Here is a 20,112-nt window from a genome sequence, read left to right on the forward strand (position 1 = left end):
TTACTTCAGTATTTCAACTTCAGTTCCTGTTTAGCCAGCGGAGAGCAGCCACTGACACTTCTTTCACAGAATGCCAGACAAATGTAATACAGAAACTGAAAACAGTGTTTTAAATGAAAATCAACAATCACTAACTCTGTAAGCCAGATTAAGTCTGCATAGAATTGTCAGAATAAATTGTGTGTGGAAGAGAATCAAAGACCTCACTAAGGTATTTGCAAAAAAAGCAGGAGAAATTACTGGTCACCAGGACACAAGCCTTTTTCCCCTTTTGGCCCAGGAACTTCTAAACAAGAGCTTTAGCTCTTGGGAGTGTGTACACATAGTTGAGGTATTCAATCTAGGCTCTGAGTAAACCTTGGGGTAAGAAACGTGTTGAACTTAAAATAATGTAGCTTGCTTTATACCAATTAGCACCTCTCATTCTCCTAAATTGATTCTACCAAGAGGAGTTTGCCAATACCAACCCTGACTGTTTCATGATTTATGGCAAAACTATTTATGTACTGTTTCCAAAAAATATTTTTTTGTTAAAAGTACAATATTTGCTCATATAATAGCTGAACATATATATTGTCTGCAGTCATGACTGCATCCCCTAGCTGGTAGCACAGAGATTACTTCAGCTTTAAAATAGACACTGATATTGGCTGTGCATTAGTTTGAGGACAAAAATGCCTGGGGAAAAATGTGGCCATTATAGAGACAAATACCGTATGTTCTAGAAAATTCTCTAATTAGAAGCAGCATTGTGCTAAATTAAGATGCTCAATTTTTACCCTAAAAAGTACTCCAACTTTGTTTGTGAACATACTGAGACCTTAAACCTACTTTTCTACCTGCTGTTCATATTCTAAGTAACCAGATCAACTCTAATCTGATTCCTTGTGTTCCATGCATTTTCAGTGAACAGTTATACTGCTATGTATTTTTTCTAGTTACCTTTTCCTCTTTACTCAAAAAGACAAGCAACTCATATTATTTATAAAAATCCTCTTAAGATATTCTCTTAATTCTACACTGAGAAATTGTTATTTCAAATTTCAATTAGAATCAGGAACAGCAGCCATTTCATATTGTTGATATTAACATTCTTGACTTCATTTTGCAGGGGTTTGAGTGACTCGGCATCACACTCCTCCTGATTAAGAAACATTTTACAATTTCACATTTTGATATTTCAATAAAATTCTCATCTTTCCCTTAATATGCCCTTCTGAGATGGGCTTGCTATAAAACACATCCATGTGCTGCTGATTTAGCCATAGCTCTCCTGCTGATTTTTTCTATTGCTCAACACACCCTTATCATTAATGTAAACCCCATCAACTCTTACTCCCGCCTCAGCTGAGAATCTGACTGAAAAAGCAAGGAGTTGAATCAATTCCTAATTTAGGAAGAAAAGTAACTGCTTAGGAAGAAAACTATTTGAGAGAAAAAGCCACACCAACAGCCCTTTACTGCATGAAATTAAAAAACTTACAAATGCAAAAATACAGACTATAGCTCATTTAAGATGGTCAGATGTTACAGTTAAAAAATATCAGGGTTGTTCCTCCTGAATTTTTGTAACAGTTTAATCCAAGCCAATGCAGAACATATGACTACACCTGTACCCTTCTTTTGGCTGTATTCTCAGCACCTGCTGAACCATTTCTATCCCATTTCATCTTGACAAAGTCAGAAATTGCTTCTGTGTCTGTTTCACTATGCACTTAGGGGGCTGGTCTGTCTTTTCTCAATACATTTTTGGCATCCTGTTGTTTTAACTTACCTTTAGGACATCTGGGCCCAAGAGAAAATAAGAAAGGGGAAGCAAAGAGAGGTGCTAGTGGGTGATGGGTCATGCCATGAGAGAGCAAGTTCAATAAAAATTTAAAGAAACTGCTGCAGATATATTGCAGGGTGAATTTGGCTGGGTATGGAAGCTTGTCAGAACATGGGTAGAGACTTGAACTTTAGCTCCTGCTCCCAGGAACTTGTATATATTTCTCAATCACTGTATAATGAAAAACAACAATTCTTATTGACAGCAATCTCTTCCAGTTAGAACTGTGCAAAGGCAAAAGCTGTGGCTTTGAATCTTCTCAGGAAGGGAAGGGCACTGAACCTAGACTCCCACACTCTGGGCAAGTGCTCTACCACTGAGCTAAAGAGGAAAAAGGAATGTGCTACCAGATTTGAAAGCAGTTACTGATATTATGGGAAGCCAAATATGAACTCTGGGACTACTTCTTGAATAAAATCTCAGAGGAGAAAGAGAGGCAGGAAAAATCTAGTTTGTGTCATTCTAGCAGGACCTATGCTCTGAGCTCTATGCTTTGCCCTATCAAGACTGAAGTGTTTCTAGACATGCTGAAGACCTTTTGCAGCTTGGAGAACTTTAAAGTTCAATACTGCAGTATATATGGCAACTTTAACGGACACCTGAGTTGAGATTTTGAAGATCTTAATTTGGACTTAGCCGTCTGCATTCCCCTTTTTTGGATTTCAGTCCAAAAAATGCCTATGATTTTACTTATGCCTCTGATCATACAAGATGTCTGCTTTAAATTCTTTGGATCTTTGGTGCAGCCAAGACTGCAATTGTTCCTATGCTTTTTTATGCTCCAAATCTGGAGCATTCCATGCAGTCAGATATGGGCCAAATAAAGCTTGACTGATGTTTCTGAGCCAGTTTTCAGAACAGGCACCATACATCTTATATGCTGATGATGAATAATAAAGATACACTGATCCATTTTCACTTTGAAGAAGGTCTAAAGTTAAAAATAGCAAAATTTGCTTTATGTCACAGACCAAGAATTGAATTCAGGTTCTTTTCCATATGCTCTCTAACAGCAGTAACACATAGCAGTCTCACTCATTTGCTCATATATCAAAACATATTGTCTCAATTGTTCATGCCTTGCACAAAATGTCCTTAAATGCCACTCTGATTCTGATAAATTAAGGAAAAAAAAACAGAACAAAAACCTATTTGTAAGTAATACCAAAATTATTCTGAGAACTAAGCAGAAAATCCAGCACTGAATTTTAAAATAAAGCAAGAACTTAAGGGAAAATAAACCAAAAATGTTTACACATGATTTTTATTTAGCATTCCCATTCATGTACTATTTGCCCAGTCATAACATTTATGAGCTAAACCATACTTATACTTTCGTAAAAGAATGTATTTTTTTGTCTTGGAGGTGAAACATTCAAAGGTCAGTGACTGTAATTCAAGGTCAAAATTTATCCTGACTTTTATTCTCTTCATACAGGAGCTGATTTAAAACACTGCTCTGTTTAAGAGCTTTTAGATTAGATGTATCTTCACTTACAACAGGGACATCTTCACTACTATCCTCAGCTGTCAGATCTTCACTGTCTGACAGTGTGCACAGAAGTGTATCATTTTCATAGGTTGGAAAATAATACCTGAAAACAACAAGATTCAACAGAATAGAATATTACTATATGTCACATGTTTTGTCTCAAAGAGGCTGAGCACATTTTATGAGATTAGATTTAAAAAAGGAAAAATAAGAAAATCTGGTTGTCTGGATTGATAGTAATCAGCATGCCAAAAAAAACCCAACTAGCACATACATCTTGAAATAGTCTTTCAGAGAACAGAAGAAATGGAAACAGACAGGTCCTTCCCCCTATTTGTTTACCTACATACTGTCACAGCTGAGGCTACAGATCCAGATTCATCCAACATCAAATGCTGAACTGAGATGTTTAAGTTAGGACATTGGTTGCCTTGTGCTCTACTGCCTATGAAGACATCTCTGAGAACTATTCAGCCTACTTAAAATCTGAATCACAGTGTCATGCAGCACTCTCCATTTGCTATGGAGAAAACCAAGGGTGAATAATATTTTGATACCTAAAGTTAGGTAGACATCATGGGTACACCCACACTAGTAAGTAGTGCGGTGCAAAGGGGTTCAATTTGATTCTCTGACCATATGTCTACAATGTATCTTTACTAGCAATGAAATATGTGTCAGATGCTCATCCCAGACACAAACTGCATCTGTGTAGACAATTAATGGCTGGAGGACCTCGTGCCTGTAAGTGGGGCATTCGAGATGGCAGTATGGGGCACACCTTCAACCTTGGTTCCATCAGGAGGGAAACTGCTCTGAGTGCATCAGTTATGCCTTTCACTGTACTGCATGACTGTAAATATAGGAACAAGACAATTTTGCAACAAGAAACTCCTCTAGCATATCAACTTGCTAATGTAGACACAACTTATGGGGACATTACATCCTGCATGTAACTGGAAGAGCAGTATCCAGGCTCCTTTGAACTTCAGACAGTACAGGGATTTCTACTTCTGAGTAGCTTTGAGACCACTGACTACTTCATCTGGGCCAGCAGAATCACTGGGGAGCTCTGGGCACTGCAGGACTGGCAAAATCCAGCACTTTCAGGTTAATGCTTTAAAGATGGTATCAAGTAGCAACATAAATGCTGGAAGAAACATGTTAGCTCTTACTGTGGTTGATCCCATGTAGACCTGGCTGGCAGGAATGTAACGTGTTTGGTCTCTTCCATATGACTTATCAATTCTGTTTTAGATTGAAATTTCTCCTGGCATTTGTAACAACGACAATGATGGATTTCTCTTCTGATGAAATTCACTAGTTTTACTTGCTGATAAAAATTCAGCCCTAGGAGAGATGGTAGAAAACAAGCACTTTACAAATGCTTTCTTGGATTAGGTATAAAGGTTGATTTCTGTAACTTAGCAAATTAACTGAACAAATGTTTTTTCCTAGCTGCAGGGGAACTGGCCCTTCTTTTAACTTAAAAATTACAATCACTTTTCTTTCTCTCAGTCTACAGCAGAAAACAAACATTGGCCAAACACAACTTAGAGCAGCGCCTTCTAAGTTGGAAGCAAGTCTTAACAGGCATCATCATTATAATAATAGTAATAGGAACAGGGATACTTATTATTATTATTACGGGGCTCTAGCAGCAGGGCCTAGGACACAAAGAGTGGGTAAAAAGTATTCTGTGAAAAAATCCAATGGTTCAGAGGAAAATAGCACATATCCTTGGCACCAATAACAGTTCCAGAAAAATAAAGTGTTCTTGGCTGTCCTTTGTCAGCTGGCAGAAACAGTTTCCATAATGGAAAAGTTAAATGTCTGAACAAAAATCAAATTGATACAGTCATTTTCCAGTATTCTTATGATGTGGTTTTCTTCACACTAGTGGCAAATGCTGACCATTACAGCATATCTTACTCACCATGCTCTGACTTTATTTTAAGAAAGTCAAATCCATGAGAGTTCTGGAGGGAAAAAAAAGCAAAGAAAAAAATATCTCATTACCACTACTAGTATTCCAAGTTAAAAACTGCTCAGATTTTTGTAGACTGACACAGACACATGCATACACATGTGCAAATACAAATACATGAAACAAAACCCCCAAAGTTTTGTTTCATCAGAAACTTTCATATATGGTTAAGCTGCCATGCTCCAGTTAAATAGTTTATTAAAACTGGAACAGATTCTAAACATCAAATGTATCAAACAAGTCACTGTAGCTAATAAAATCTGGAACAGATGCTACCTCTTTATTGTCTGTATCAGTCTGTATATTCACCAGTAATAGTTATTCATATTCTCCATATAAAACTTGGTTCCACTGAATATTTTTGAGAGCAGATGCTGGACATGCAGTGCCTTAGTTCTGCACTACAGAGAGCATTCCAATGCAGCAGCAGATTTGATCTCAACAAAGGTGCTACAATGCTACTTTTTAATCCAAACTGATGAAAGAAATGATATTTAAAACAAGTCTTACCTGCATGTGAAAATACAGTTTTTCTGTGGTGTCTGCTTGTTGTTCACAGAACAGGCAAACTGCACACATGGGATGCTCTTCCCAGTCAGACCAGTCTCTTATGATTAAAAGGCAAAAAAGATTCATTTAATTGTGGAAAAGAGAAGAGACATTTTGTGAAAGAGCACTTCAGATTCTGCTCTCACAGCACCATAAATAAATCCAGCGAAATGTAATACTTTAAAGGGGTGGAAGAGACAATGTGGCTTTATAGGTGAGTATGTGATGAGAAAATGGTATATTGTCTAAAAAAATTACAAATTCAAGAATAACTGAGTAGTTACTGTTGGATAATTCCTATGCAGACAGACAGCAAGTCCTGCACTGCTAACTAATGGGATCTTAACTTCAATCTCAATCTGATTTGGCAAATCATAACAAATTGTTTTCAGTGTTTATTTTAATACAGTCTTTCATCTTTTTTTATACCTTCTAAGCTTTCAATATATGAACTGAAGACAATTATCAGGCAGAGTTCACTCTAGGTGTTATCAGTCTATCAGATATTATTATTCCGCAGAAGAGACACTTATTTCTGCTACATTTAGGTATGCACACAGAGAATAAGTACTTTACCATCACTCATCCATTTAAATATACAATACTGCTGAGAGACAGAAATATCACTGCTTCCACTTTATAATCAGGTGAATTTAAGCTCAAGTCACAGACAGAACCATAACCTGTCAGGAGCTCAATGCCCAGTTCTGTGCTTGAACTAATGGATAATTTCTACTCTCAAATTATTTCCTGTTTATTCAATTCTCTTGGATCAAGCAAGGCACCTCTGTAATGATCTGAGAGCCTGAAGCAAAGAGGAACACAGAGGAGAGGCAGATGGTGCCCTCACTCAGCACTGCTCAAAACTTTGCTTTGGAATCCTGCTTTAATCCCTAGTTGTTACCATTTTATCAATTTTTTTAATATCATTTATTTCTCATGCTGACATTTTTGATGCTTACTCTTGATTGTAAATTTGAGCAAGACCAACTCAACTATTTCTGAGTACAAAAGTAAAAAAATCTTTTGCTCACATCATTAAACACCCTGAGGACTGCTGTTTGAGCTATCTGCAACTGAAAAATAGGTGTGGGTTGTAATATGAAATTTACAGCCCTCACTGTGGAGAAGTATCTTTGATGACAATTATCTGGGAGTAGATTTGACTGGCTTAAATTAATTTTAACTATGTACTAACTATGCAGAGTATTTTCCCTGTAACTACTTTCAACAGTAATGTTCTTGCAAGTCTTTATAATGGACACATAAGTAACTCTTACTCTTCTAGGTTATCTAGCAATTCCCGATCATCCTCTGACTGTACTTCCTCCCAGGACTTTCCAAATTCCTGGAAAAAAAAGAAAAGAAAAAATAAATTTCCTGGTTCACACCACATTTTGCATATGAAATCAATAAACATTTGAGAAGTCACATCATCAACTTTGTTAGTTCTGTGGGTTAAAGGCAGCCATACAACACTGCTTTAGTTACATTTTTAAACAACAATTCACTTTACCTTTCAATGGGGCATTAACTGTAGTATATCTGTGAAGAAGATGATGATTTGACACAGAGCTCTGAAGAGAATCACTCAAGCTCTATGCAAAACTAGAGTATTGCAACACTACCAAAATGCTCCCAGGGTGGGTATGTTATTACAGTTTTGCCTTTGCTATCACACTTGCTCAATCCATTATGCCCACCTTGCTCATCATGGAGCACAGGCTGCTTAAACAATGCAGCTGTCACACCTGAGACTAGTTGGCATAGCTACAGCAGTGAGAATTCGTGCCTCATACAAGGTTATGCTGGCAAAAACATGCAGCATAACCCAGCTATAGAATATTAGAGAAAGGCATTGTAAGCCAAGGCAAAGATCTCTGAACTAGAATCCAATTTCTCTTTCATCCTCTGTTCAGATGTGAATGTGAGTGTATCTATTCATGAGGTTCTGTTCTCCCTTTTACCCTTTGAATTGTTTATTTATACCTTGAAGATCTTCAGCACAAAGTATCTCACAATACATTTGTGCAGTGTTCAGCACAATGGCAAGGCCTCTCAGCAAGACTGTGATATAAATAACAGGCAATAAAAGCTGAAGCTCTACTGAAATACCACCAGTGATCTTTAGCTAGTATTTTTCTTTCCTCTGAAAGATTCCTTCTACCTTTAAAAATAAACCAGAACAAGCTAACCATCAATCCAAGCGGTATTTTTGAACTTGTGCTTTTGACAGTTGTGAAGCATTCACACAGATCACAGCTGATGATCTTGTTCCCATTAACAAAGAAACTGAAGGCTCATGGAAAGACCATCCATTCAATAATTTCACTCAAAGACTCCCTCTAATAATATATTTATTAACATCCTTAGTAACAAGTATTATTATTGCTTTTATGGTTGCTTGGAGAAAGAAGGAAAAGAAATCCATCATTTAACAATTTAATGAGAATTTTTAAAGCTGTTACTACCAGGTAAATGATGCACAAATGTCTCTAGACAGTTCTAAACATAATGCCATTACAGATTACAGAATGAAAATTGAGTAATTAATTCTACATGCTACATGGTAGTGTGTAAGCTCTCTGAGTTACAGGGGAGACTCATCAGTGTCACCATTACTGTGAGATAACATGAAGCCATTAACACCTCTCGCCACATGTTCTCACAGCTGCACAGTAGTTTCCTATGGCTGTGAACGTTATAATCTTAATGAGAGGATAGAGGCTCACAACCACTGCAAAATGAAGATGAATGCTCACCATTTTTCTATTTACTAACTTGAATTGTATGTGCCCAAAAGTGTGTGTTCAAAACAACAGCCAATATTAAACTTCACCTTTTAATTAAAGATGAAGGGGGAAAACAATCACACACGAGCTTTGTTGTTGTTGCTGTTTCTTTATGGTATTTCTGCAGAGAAGCAGAGAAGGATCTTGTAAGAGGTCTCCGTTTCCCTTAGCTATTTACTATATATTTAGAGGAGGAAAAAAAATAAAAAAAAGAAAAAAGCTAATCAGGTCTTGTATCACTGGAAAATTCCATGGTGAGTAGATAACTGGGAATGTTATAATGAAAGTGTCAAGAGACTGCAACTGAGGAATTGGGTGGGAAACAGTTCTTAGAAAGATTTTTAAAGCTCTTTGGCATTTGGGTTTTTTTTTTATACTCTTTCAATTCTACAGCTTGATGAGCATCTGGGACCAAGGGTGCCTTTGTTAAGCATTCAGCTTCCCTTGCTCTTTCATCTGAGATGCAAGAGCTCCCAGTAATCATCTCTGGAGATTCCTAAGAAATTCTTAGCAAAGCCAGAAGAAAAACTAGACTTGACATTGTTAATAGCTCAAACAGTAGAAAATGCTCATTAAAAAACATGCAGGCCTTGCTATATAAACAAGGAAAAACAACTTTTTTTTTTAATACTTGCTATGTATCTTATGAAGGGGAAGCTCCTATAGAGGAATGGGGAGAACATGCAATTTTGTGTGTTTTTTCATTATTTCCTCTCCTAAAATGAAGTCTAAAAGCACAGAGACAAATTGCTTCACCAGAAAATTATCTTCTCAATTTGGGTGCAGTTTTAAGAGGTCTACAGGGAGAAAGTCTTCATGCTTCACTGAGGTAACATACCTCAACATGAGAGTAAGTGCTGAGATGGGAGAAACCAGAAACAGGCAGCTGGTATCTCAAGCATTTTTTCACAAAAGAGCAGTTCCTAAACTACACTTCCTAAACTACAAGTTCCAACATCTGTGGAGCTCAGAAACTCCAAACAGCAGCTGCTTCCCCCTGCAAATTTCCTCTCACTCTTTTTCTCACCTGCCTTACTATGGTCATCTGATTTGTTTTATATTGCTGCAGAACTTACTGATGCTTTATCATAGAGAACAGATGGCCTTACCCCCAACATTACTTGATACACATTGGATTAATTTTAATATTAAGTGTTCCTCCACTTAGTGCCTTAGTGCACTTAGTGCCTGTATCTCCCCTTGAAGAGAAATGAATATACCAATGTAATGAAGTCTTTAACTATCAGCAATGGATGGAGGGTTTCCCTTTACTATTTTATAAAAAATACACTACTTAAATTAAAACAGGTAAAATATAAGTAATATCTCCCCCCACCTCCCCCCAAAATCCTCCCCGTCCCGAGCTACATATAATAATGATGATTTAGGGTTTGGCAAAAGGGAAAAACATCTTTGAGGAAAAGTAAAGGCTTTAAGAAACAAGTTTTCTAATAAATAGTAGGTACCATTTTCAGTTAATTGTCTAGTTTAGCTATAAAGATGTTCATTATAGTTATGTTACATTATTACAGATACCATACAGCCATTAGTCAATTTGAAAATGTGATTTGAAAGCAGTGATTACTGCAGTGGATATCCTATATTTAAAGTGCCACTGGTAATAATCTAGTGGACCCCAAAAGAAAGGTCCTTGTCAGTTTGGGTCTGCCTCAGTTCCTCAGTTCCCTCCGCTGGGAACAAAAGAGTGTTATTCTTCATGGCCTCCAGCAGGTATCACAGATTTCAAAGTTCTTCCCTCCCCATTTTTACTTGATTCTCCATGCAGCGTGAACCATGAAGACACAGAAGACACAGAAACAAGAAAATTAGAGTGGAAGTAGCCTACATATATATCTTGGATGCACTGACACTGCTTAGTGTTTTGTCCTCTACCATCTGTTGATCTTTTTCAATTTATACTTGAAGCCTTTTGGAATAGCACTGGTATCATCTTCCACGCTTATACAATATGCACAGAAGACCTCCAACTCCACTGGGGAAGTAACCCCACTGGCTTTCAAGTCATTTGCATAACTGTGAAGCTCCCACTCTAATTCAATGTAACTACTTAATAAAAAACTTTTGATACTTGCTTATGAGAGAAATCTATTATGTATGCATGTGACAAAAAAAGCTTCCATTCCTGCTAAAGATCACATGTAATACTGTATCTTAACACCAACCTGTGAGCAACAGAACATGTGAATAATATAGGGGTAATCAAAGCTGCTTGTAGGTCATGACAGAAGTCATGGAAAGTCTTAGAATACCAAAGATTTACACAAGACTGTGCACTTATATTATTCCTTGCTATGCCAAAATAAAAATTTAGGGGAGGGAGTGATCAACACATGGGTATAATATATAACTTCTGTTAAGAGAATAGATCTTCAAAATTGCACTAAAAACACAAGTGAAGCCAAAAGCAGAAAGGGGGGAAAGGAAGAAGAAAGGCAAGCCTACTGCTCTAAATGAAGTCAATGGGAGCTTTGCCACTGACTTAAAAACAGAAGCAAGAACTGGCCAGAAGATCATGAGGCAATTCAATAAATGTTCTCAGGACATCTGAACAAAAAGCCCTTAAAAACCTCTCAGTACAAAAGCCACAAAATAAAGGAAACTGCCAGTTTCAGCTTAATAAGACTATTTTACATAGTGCTCACTGAGTATAATATGTAATGGAAACTTATATAAAAAAGGACAATAACATAGATACAACTCTGTTTTAAAGAAGATATCTGTAAGAAGGCTGTACTAAAGAACTATCCATTTAAACAGCTTAGGTCCAGTTACTGATAGAAAAGCTCTATTGTACTTATCCTGAAAGTAAAATGAATCAGACCGTGATGATATTCATGCTTATCATTAGAGACCTACTTAGTTTTTTAATCTCTTTACTATGACAACAAACTTGACAAAATGGACATATGGAAAAATCTTTGTTACATTCTCAAAGTTCAAACTCTTTGCAGAATCACAGAATGGTTGAGGTTGGAAGGGATCTTTAGAAATCTAGTCCAAACCCCCTGTTCAAGTAGGCTCATCTAGAACAGGCTGCCTAGGACTGTGCCCAACCCATGCCATTGAAATGACTGGAGCCTAAATCCAGGAGCCTAAATTTTCTGTGAAAGGATACAAAAAATAGATAAATTATAAGTCTACATCTTTAGATCAAGATGGATTCAGTAATAAATATTGAAACAGTGCATCTGTCACCTGTGGTCATTCCAAGTACGTCCCAGAAGCAGCACTGGCAACACACTGCAACAAACTTTGCATGTGACTGAACTGCTTCCCCCCTCCCCCCCCCAAATTTAAACATCTTAGTGGTTTGACATTTTTTATTTGAATTACATTTAGCATCCTCTGTTTATAATGCCAAGGACCTGAAAAATACATCTCCAAGTGATGCTGCTGGGTCACCAATACCTGGATTGGTCCAGGCTGGCATTAGAAGTTACTCTGCAAAGTCCTGTCCAGAATACCAGCAATAATCAAAGAGGGCCAATGCCCTGGCTCGAGCACTGTCCTGTGACTGTCCATATGGTTTAATAGTCTGCATGCTCCATGGCCTTGCCAAAAGCACTACCCAGACAATGCTTGGGCATGATTCATAAACTGTGCAGGCCACAGACCATTCCCAGTAGACAGCATGGACATGGCCATCTGTTCTGAAGCAACCAGAGAGAATGGGAAAAGACGTTAGCTATATGAACATTAACCTTGCTCCAGCCTATTCTGCTTACTAATATGACATAGCCACAGTTTCTTCACTGATGTTATGACCTCCCTGTATGTCTTTAAAATTTCTAAAAGAGTATCACACAGTTCTCTGTGCTTCAGGAAAGTCAGTAGCTCCAAGATGCTCCCAGTCAGTTGCGGAGAAACCATCTTTCTTTCTCAGCGCAAAGGAGGAACTATGAAAAACACTGGAAGACTAATAGAATCATAACAATTCAGTTTTAGCTAAATCAAGCTGGCAACCAGCCATGATGAAAGCAGAACTATAATCCCACACCCTTAGTCTGGTGGGCTTAATAGAATCATAGATTAATTTAAGTTGGAAGGGATCTCTGGCTGTCATCTGGCTCAATTTCCTGCTCAAAGCTGGGACAAATTCAGAGAGCCAAAACTGAACATTGAATACAAATTACAGGACAGAAGGGAGGTTAAAGAGGATGCCATGTTCTGAAGACATATTACCTACAGGACTAACAGGGAAGAACAAAACTATTAACTTGCACGGAAGAAGTAAATACAGAGTTTGGTTGAGAAGCTGAGAACACCCACTTGGCAGAACTTCAGAATTTTTTTCCCATCATGTAAGAAGTGTAAATCAGTTTTTAAAGCAGTGAAACTTGTTTGTTTTAGAAAAGGAACCATACACCCAAGATCATTGATTTTTGGAAGGAAGGTATACAGGAACACTGAGGAAATTCACTTCATCTTGCGTCAAAGGGACTTGGCAGAGCATTAAGCATCCAACTTTTTGTTCTTAGTATTAGAGTAAAGCACAGGGAGACAGATTAAAGAGTAAAACAGTCAAAGATGCCTGAAAAATTCATTTATAAACTGCATATATACACATGTACAAGGCCTAGAAACTACTTCAAGTGAAATACAGTTATTTCTGGGACAGAATGTAGCAGTTTTGAAGCAGCTCTTATATTCAACAGTTGAAGACAGTAAGTGAATATTTGCTATACACACACATACACACACACTCTGAAAGACCTGAGATAAAAATATGAATACCTAGCAACACATACCTACCTGGGGGCTAAAAGCAAAGGCTTATTTTTTGTTTCACCTATATTTCTTTCATTTTCCTCCTCTTTGCGTTGAATTTATACTCTGAAGAGCATTTCCAGCTTAAGACATGCATAAAACAAGCTAAAAGCCAATAATATTCAAGTTAGATCTCCATTCATTTCATTACTGTATCTCATTTTCCCTTCTGGTTATTAAAGCAGAAACCGAGAATTAATGACATAAAGATTAGAGTCTCTTCAAGCTGTATTCTTCCTGCATCTCTCAAAACCAATTCTCAACAACAAATGTTTACTATTCCTTAGTTTAACAATTATCCAGACTATCATATCATAAAAAAGCGTATTTCTCAAGAGTCCTTCATCTGATTTTTAACCTTTGTACTAATTCCAGGTTTGGAATTACTCACTTTTAACAAGATATTGTTTTTCTCTTTCCAATCAATTTACTGATTATTCATAGAACTTCTTACCAAGTAATTAATGATATAAAATCTGTCATATTCTTTGTTTTTGGCATTGATTCTGCGATGCTGCTTCTTTCTCATGTGATCTTTAAGTGTGTTTTTGTCTCTGAAGACTTTTTCACAGTATAAACACTGCAAACTAAGATAAAAAGGTAAATAAGTCAGCATGTGGAAGCAAAAGAAGTACAAGATAACATACTTAAATAAATTAGAGATATATAGAGTAAGATTAATCCTAGAGCATGTGAGAGCAACCTAAGTAAAAAAGAAAGTTAGTTTATTTGGAAATAAAATAGTACTAGTAGAGTCAATCAAACATGGAGATGATGAGGCACCTCACAAAAACTACATAAAACAAAAACATAAATAATAAAAATAAATTTACTGTTTGCCCCACATGCAAAATGGGAGAAATGTCTGATTTACTAAAATTGTCTCAGGACATGGGAGGGCCACTGACTGGTTAACAAATGAACTCTTAACTCGCATGCACTTATTTTGGGCAGAATCCAATCTATCAGTAACTGTTTCTATGTAATATAGGGTGAAAAAAATATAATCCTGAATTCTTAATGTACACATTTAAAAAAACAATTTATATTAGCTAAACAGAAGAGTTTTACACTTCTGACTCAAAAAGGAGTCTAAAAAGAGGCTGGCCAAGGTGATCTGTGGGTTTTGCAATCCTGAGAAATCAAATTTAGTAAATAAAATCATACCATATATATGTGTATACATATATGTATAAGTATATGAGTGTGTATGTGTGTATACATATATATGTGTATATATCTATAAAATTCAGGATGGTGAATACATCTATTAAAAATGGTAATTTTACCATTGTATATTTTCCAGAGCAATTCAAACAAAACAGAACTGTATGCACTATCTTAAATTTTCTATTACAGGTAGACAGGTTGATAAAATAATTGTTCTCTTAAAGATAGTATCAGCTGATACCTAAAAGTTGAGCCTATAAAGCATTAAGTAAAGTCTCTTGACTCAGACATTGGGCTATGATGACAGTATCAAGAAAAAAATATGCATTTTAGCCTAGATGGGTATCCCTGAAATAGTAAATGGTGATTTTTTCCAGCAGAGATACAGCAGTGTGCTGAGCTTACAGGAATGTCCTTGTTTAATGGATGTTCATCTGGAGCATCTAGTTAGCCAATGCGCTAAAACATTTTTTCTTACAAGAGATGGCTTACATATCCCACCAAGATAGACACAGTTTCTTGGACCTTATGAAAAATTATCTTTGCAGGGGGGGAAACCGCCCTCCCAGAAACCAGTTCTGATGAAATAAAAATTTTGTAATTGTGGCATTACATCTTCTTATTGGAAATGCTGGTTAGCAGCAGCAAAAAAAATTTGATGTGAGGGAGAAACAATAGCACTTTAAGTCACATACTAAAAAGCACAGATATTAAAAAAATTACGGCAGCTGTGAATTGCTGTCAATAAGATTAAAGAAGCGGTACCATTGTGAGGAAAGTCTGATATCCAATTGGAAAGAAATCACCTTTTTTTTCCCTACTCACAGATGAAAATATGCTTGATTGCACAGTCACATTAAATTTTAACAATGTCTGGGTCAGACCTTCTGCCATTTCTCAAAGGCTTAGATATAGATGTTGAAGAACAGAAATTATGTTCCTACTCAAGCATTTGCTCACACAAACACCATAATATTGTGCCTAGGAAGTCTACACGTGCACCCTGAAAATCTCATAGTCCTTCCGCAAGGTACAACCAGATTCCATTCAGCTGTTATGTGTGGAGGGCAATTCAGGATTCTTAGTATCTTTTTGCTTTCCAAGAATTCTTGTAAAGTTTAGGCTTACTGTTAAGAAGTTTTGAGTTCTACTCATGCTTGCAGCTTAAAAATGTAGATATTGCCTTGTTGGTGAGTCACAGGTCTGCTGGCAGAATAAGTTTATGAATTTTAAAATCTGCTTTTCCTTTGACTTTGTTATGCCTGATAACAGCAAAGGGTTTGGTCTACTTGTGAAAGATGTTCCTAGGAGGAGTGTGTAGCACTCTTCCTAAGCATACACAATGCAGTCATGATATGTGCTTGAAATGAGACTTTTCTACACTCAAAAATATTCTCAGGTACTATTCTATGAGTGTAGATACTAAGTCTATTCTCAGTAGTAGGAGAAGCTGCCTTTCATTGCATTGGAAGCAATTTCAACAAGTGATTTGACTACAGGATTGGCTATGAGAAACCTCCATTTAAATGAAACCCTCAGGTCCTCCTGATAAATGATCAAACTGCGATTTATCAGTTAGCAAGGTAACTTAGTGCATTAGGCAACACCAATGGTAACATAAAATGTGTTCTTAAAATATCCTATTTTTGGAAGAAGTTAACCTGTATCTGTTGTGACTGTGTATTCTTTGTTAGGCCAAAGACTAAATTAGAGAAATCTGTTTCCTTTTCCTTCCTTTGCATCTTTTTTTTTTCTTTTTTGAAGATGTACAGACCAGTGGATCCTAAATTTATTTGGAAAGATAGTTAATCCAATTTCCATATCCCAGTTTTCACAAATTCCAGTGTTTTGTGGCTTTTCATAACAAAGCCTAAGATTAGGCAAATTTCTCTCAGAGTCTTTGGCTACAGATTGTATTAAAATCTACTAAGCTTTTTTGAAGATACAGTTTCATTCTTAAGGAAGGAAATTTTCTGCTGGAGCCCAGTTTACATTTGTGGCACGCTTCATATTGTCCATTTATGAAATCCATAATGTGCACACATATACTTGCTAAGGAAATCCAAAGCCTAGATCTCTGCTACCTAAATTCTTCTGTTTTTAACATCTTCAGCAATCTCAGGTTTACATGCTTCTGAGGCAGCGTATACACTGGCTTTACCTTTCTGCTCTGGGATGTGCTGTTTGAGCAGTGGAGAAGGAAGAGATCAACTATTGCAACAGAAGTCAAAATCAAATCTACAACCAAAAGATTCTGTATTTGTTTTGCTTATTTTTTTTTAAATAATAATTTTTCCTCAGTAGGTCTCTTAAAGCAGGAGGAACAATAAGAAAATGAGGAGCGGTTCCTCAGCACTGACAGCCTTACGGCTCCATGTAGACTTACCTGTGTATCTTGTATTTAGAAGAAAACCAGCAAAATGGGTGTGAAAGGGAGAAAAGCTGGGCTGAACGTACTGTGATCGTGAAATATTTGTGAGAGGAATGATGTGAATACCGAAAAAGTGGTTCACTGGAAAGAGCAAAGCTTGTTAGCATGACGTCCTTCTTTCATCCTGCTCCAAGCAACCTCTGAAAGCCTGAGTATATCTGAGTATACCTGTTAGCACAGTGGGGAAGAAACTGGTCGCCTTTCTCTGTATCAGAAGCACCAAGAGACAATTTCTCCTCTGAATGGCTACAGGGCCTACCCATCTGGAAAATGACTGACCAAGAATAAGGCTTGGACCCTCAATGCCAGTGTCCCACACAAATTTTCTGCTTTGTTTATTCAGATGCTGTGCTATACCATGCTAGAACCTTCACAAAACATGCATCTAAGGCATTCTCTGTTAACTGAATCATTAATGATTTTCTAAAGATTTAGCTATTCAATACATTCTTTATGTAGCTAGGTTCAGTTATCTGATTTCTCACTATTTGCATTCCAGATAAACTCAACAATTGTGCATTTAGTAAGAAGACAGAAGCTTTGCTTTCAATAAGACAGAAATTCCTTATATACACCAAAAAGCCTGCTACTAGACAGGGTATCATAGAGCAAACTGTCAGTTTGCAAGTAAGTGGGAATGTTTTTACATTTAGAATGCTTGGGAGAAAACACAGAGAGCCACATGAAGAGTTTATGTTGTCTGTTAACTGTTTGCAGAAGGCTGACTGACATGCAACAAACCAAAGAGGGACTAAGAAGCCAGGTCTAAACCAGGGGGATGCAGCAGAAACATCAGAAGGAGACTGGAAGCTCTTTCTTATACAAAGCATCCTAAGCAGTTTGGATGGATGAGGAACCATGTATGGGGGCCAGCAGGAATAGCTAGGGCACATGTTATTGATACAGAGAGAGACAAAAGGAGATTGGTGTAAGAACTCTACTTTAAGTGATGAAAGAGACATTTAGCAAAAAGATGGTTACAGTCAGAAAGAACAGACTCCAGCAATGATGGGACATTATTGATGTCAATGGAAACTATGCAATGCATAATAACTGAAGCATCGCACCTGACTCCATTATTCCAGAGAACACATACTACAAAGTGTTATGAATTAGCTTTCAAGAAATCAAAGAAAAGCCTTCTAAGATTAAACACACAAAACTCACATTCACTTATAGTTTGTTCTTAATTACTCATGAATGCTGAATTAATTTTAACTCAGCTTACTTCCAAGGTTAAAGGAAACATGACTTAAGTCCATAACTTACTTGTCAAGCTTATTCTGTAATACAGACAAAAATTCATAGCAATTCACAATGTTATCTGGCAGCCCAATGTTAAAAGCATGCTCTCTTGCCATATGATTGAGAAGGACAGATCTACAAAAAACATTCAAATAGAACATTAGGTATTTTTGAGTACATACAAGAATTATTCAATTAGTGACTCAAACTACACTAATTGCTTTAAAAATGTATACAAGCCAACATTAAGTAAACAATAACAGCGTTATAGCCACTGCTAGAAAAAGGATGCAACTACACCGAAATAGTAAGTTTTCAATCTCAGCCCTACTGAATGTGCAGTGACACTTCAATTGCTTAATCAACATGCATGAAATACAATATAAGCCTTTAGATGAAAACTACAATGTAATTTTATTTTGACTCTCACTGTTAGCACAGCTCATTTATTAACTCAAATAAGCAAGCCACAGATTTCAAATAACTGTCTTGAGAATCATTCTAAAAGGCCATTTTTCAGTTTTCTCTATGCTGGTTAACAAAACAAATTCTTGGGTCTGATATGCTTTTACTCAACATCGTTTCACACAGCACTAGCAACATAAAGAGGACTCAAAGCATTCAAGAACAAACATAATAGATGTTCAAATAAGTTACTTTACCAATAGATGTTAAAATGGTTTATTTTCCTATATCCAGCTTCTCCCACAGCACAGAGGGGCTTTAAAGAGCTTGTTACCCAATTTTATATATACTGTGGAGCAAATCCTGAAAGTAAATCACGCACATAACTGCCACTAAGATTCTCAAGTCTCTGCTCTCATCACTCTAAATTCCTTTGGTGCCTAACATATCAATATGATATGCCTAAGCTTCTGCTACTGGGCACTAAAGAGACATCCAAGCATTTACATAGCTGAGCCTTGGTTACACCACAGTCCTAGTTGGATTTTCAATCTCTCAGTCCCAAGAGTAATCAGAGGACGAAATTATTTGGGGACTAAATGACATGTCCTTTCCTACACCAGGCAGTAAAGGGAACAGGACACTCACCCAAAATGTGGATGACCTGCAGGGACTTGACCCCGGGTTCTTCTACCTCTCTAGAGTACCAGAACTAGCCATAGTCAAGCATTCAGGGATAAGACTTGGTCTCTCCAGCTGAGACTGTTTTAATGGGTATGAACAAATTTTCATTGGAGCAAGGATTTGAATGCAACTCCCTCTCACATTCGACTGATGCTGCAAAGCACTCCATTCTCATTCTAATTTTCCTCTCCTGTTTTTCATTCAATCCTTAAGTCCTGCCAAACTAGTGTAAATTTGAACAGGAAAGTATGTAACTGCATGGATGTATCTCTGAGCAGTCATACTGGCTTAAGCTGCTCTCCTTGCCCCCAGAACAATTGCCAAAAAAATGACTCTCTTTAGAATGGTTCAGTTCCCAGTTCCGCTTAATATGCAGTTATACAAAGTTGTACTGAAAAAATTAAAGGATTGAAAGGTGGGAGGGCGACTATTCAAAATGACATTGCAGTTCCAAGAAATATTTAGACTATACCCTAAAACAATTCTGAGTCTTAGCGCATTACTCACTAACTGCTTTGATGACGCTTTAAACCATAAACAAAGAAGGTGAGCAGATCGAAAAAATATAAGTGAACAGTCAATATACAAACCTATTTCCTGTGAATTCTTGATCACAAAACATACACATGCCATGAAAACTTGTGTCATATCTCTCCTGCTGTTGCTGTTCCAGAATTTCTCTCTATAAAAAGAAACAGATACAATTGTTCAATTAAAAAACAAATACATAACTTCAGGCTT

General features: G+C 36.9%; 1 protein-coding gene across 3 annotated transcripts in view; it reads right to left on the reverse strand.

The window, feature by feature from the left end:
* Positions 1-3,076: 3,076 nt before the first annotated feature.
* ZNF277 (zinc finger protein 277) overlaps positions 3,077-20,112 on the reverse strand; it is a 54,293-nt gene continuing 37,257 nt past the window's right edge. The window contains exons 5-13 of one of the 3 annotated variants that reach the window (XM_026085808.1): positions 19,962-20,053; positions 18,307-18,417; positions 16,993-17,118; positions 13,891-14,023; positions 7,137-7,204; positions 5,818-5,914; positions 5,257-5,299; positions 4,496-4,670; positions 3,077-3,423 (exon numbers count right to left, since the gene is read on the reverse strand). In XM_026085808.1, the coding sequence (XP_025941593.1) occupies positions 3,231-3,423; positions 4,496-4,670; positions 5,257-5,299; positions 5,818-5,914; positions 7,137-7,204; positions 13,891-14,023; positions 16,993-17,118; positions 18,307-18,417; positions 19,962-20,053 (1,038 nt within the window). In that variant the 3' untranslated portion in view covers positions 3,077-3,230. The remainder of the gene's footprint in view (positions 3,424-4,495; positions 4,671-5,256; positions 5,300-5,817; positions 5,915-7,136; positions 7,205-13,890; positions 14,024-16,992; positions 17,119-18,306; positions 18,418-19,961; positions 20,054-20,112) is intronic. The other 2 variants (XM_026085809.1, XM_026085810.1) reach the window with 2 other exon arrangements.

This window comes from Apteryx rowi, unplaced genomic scaffold (assembly GCF_003343035.1).
Source record: "Apteryx rowi isolate R43461 unplaced genomic scaffold, aptRow1 scaffold_677, whole genome shotgun sequence".
In the NCBI taxonomy this organism is placed as follows: domain Eukaryota; kingdom Metazoa; phylum Chordata; class Aves; order Apterygiformes; family Apterygidae; genus Apteryx; species Apteryx rowi.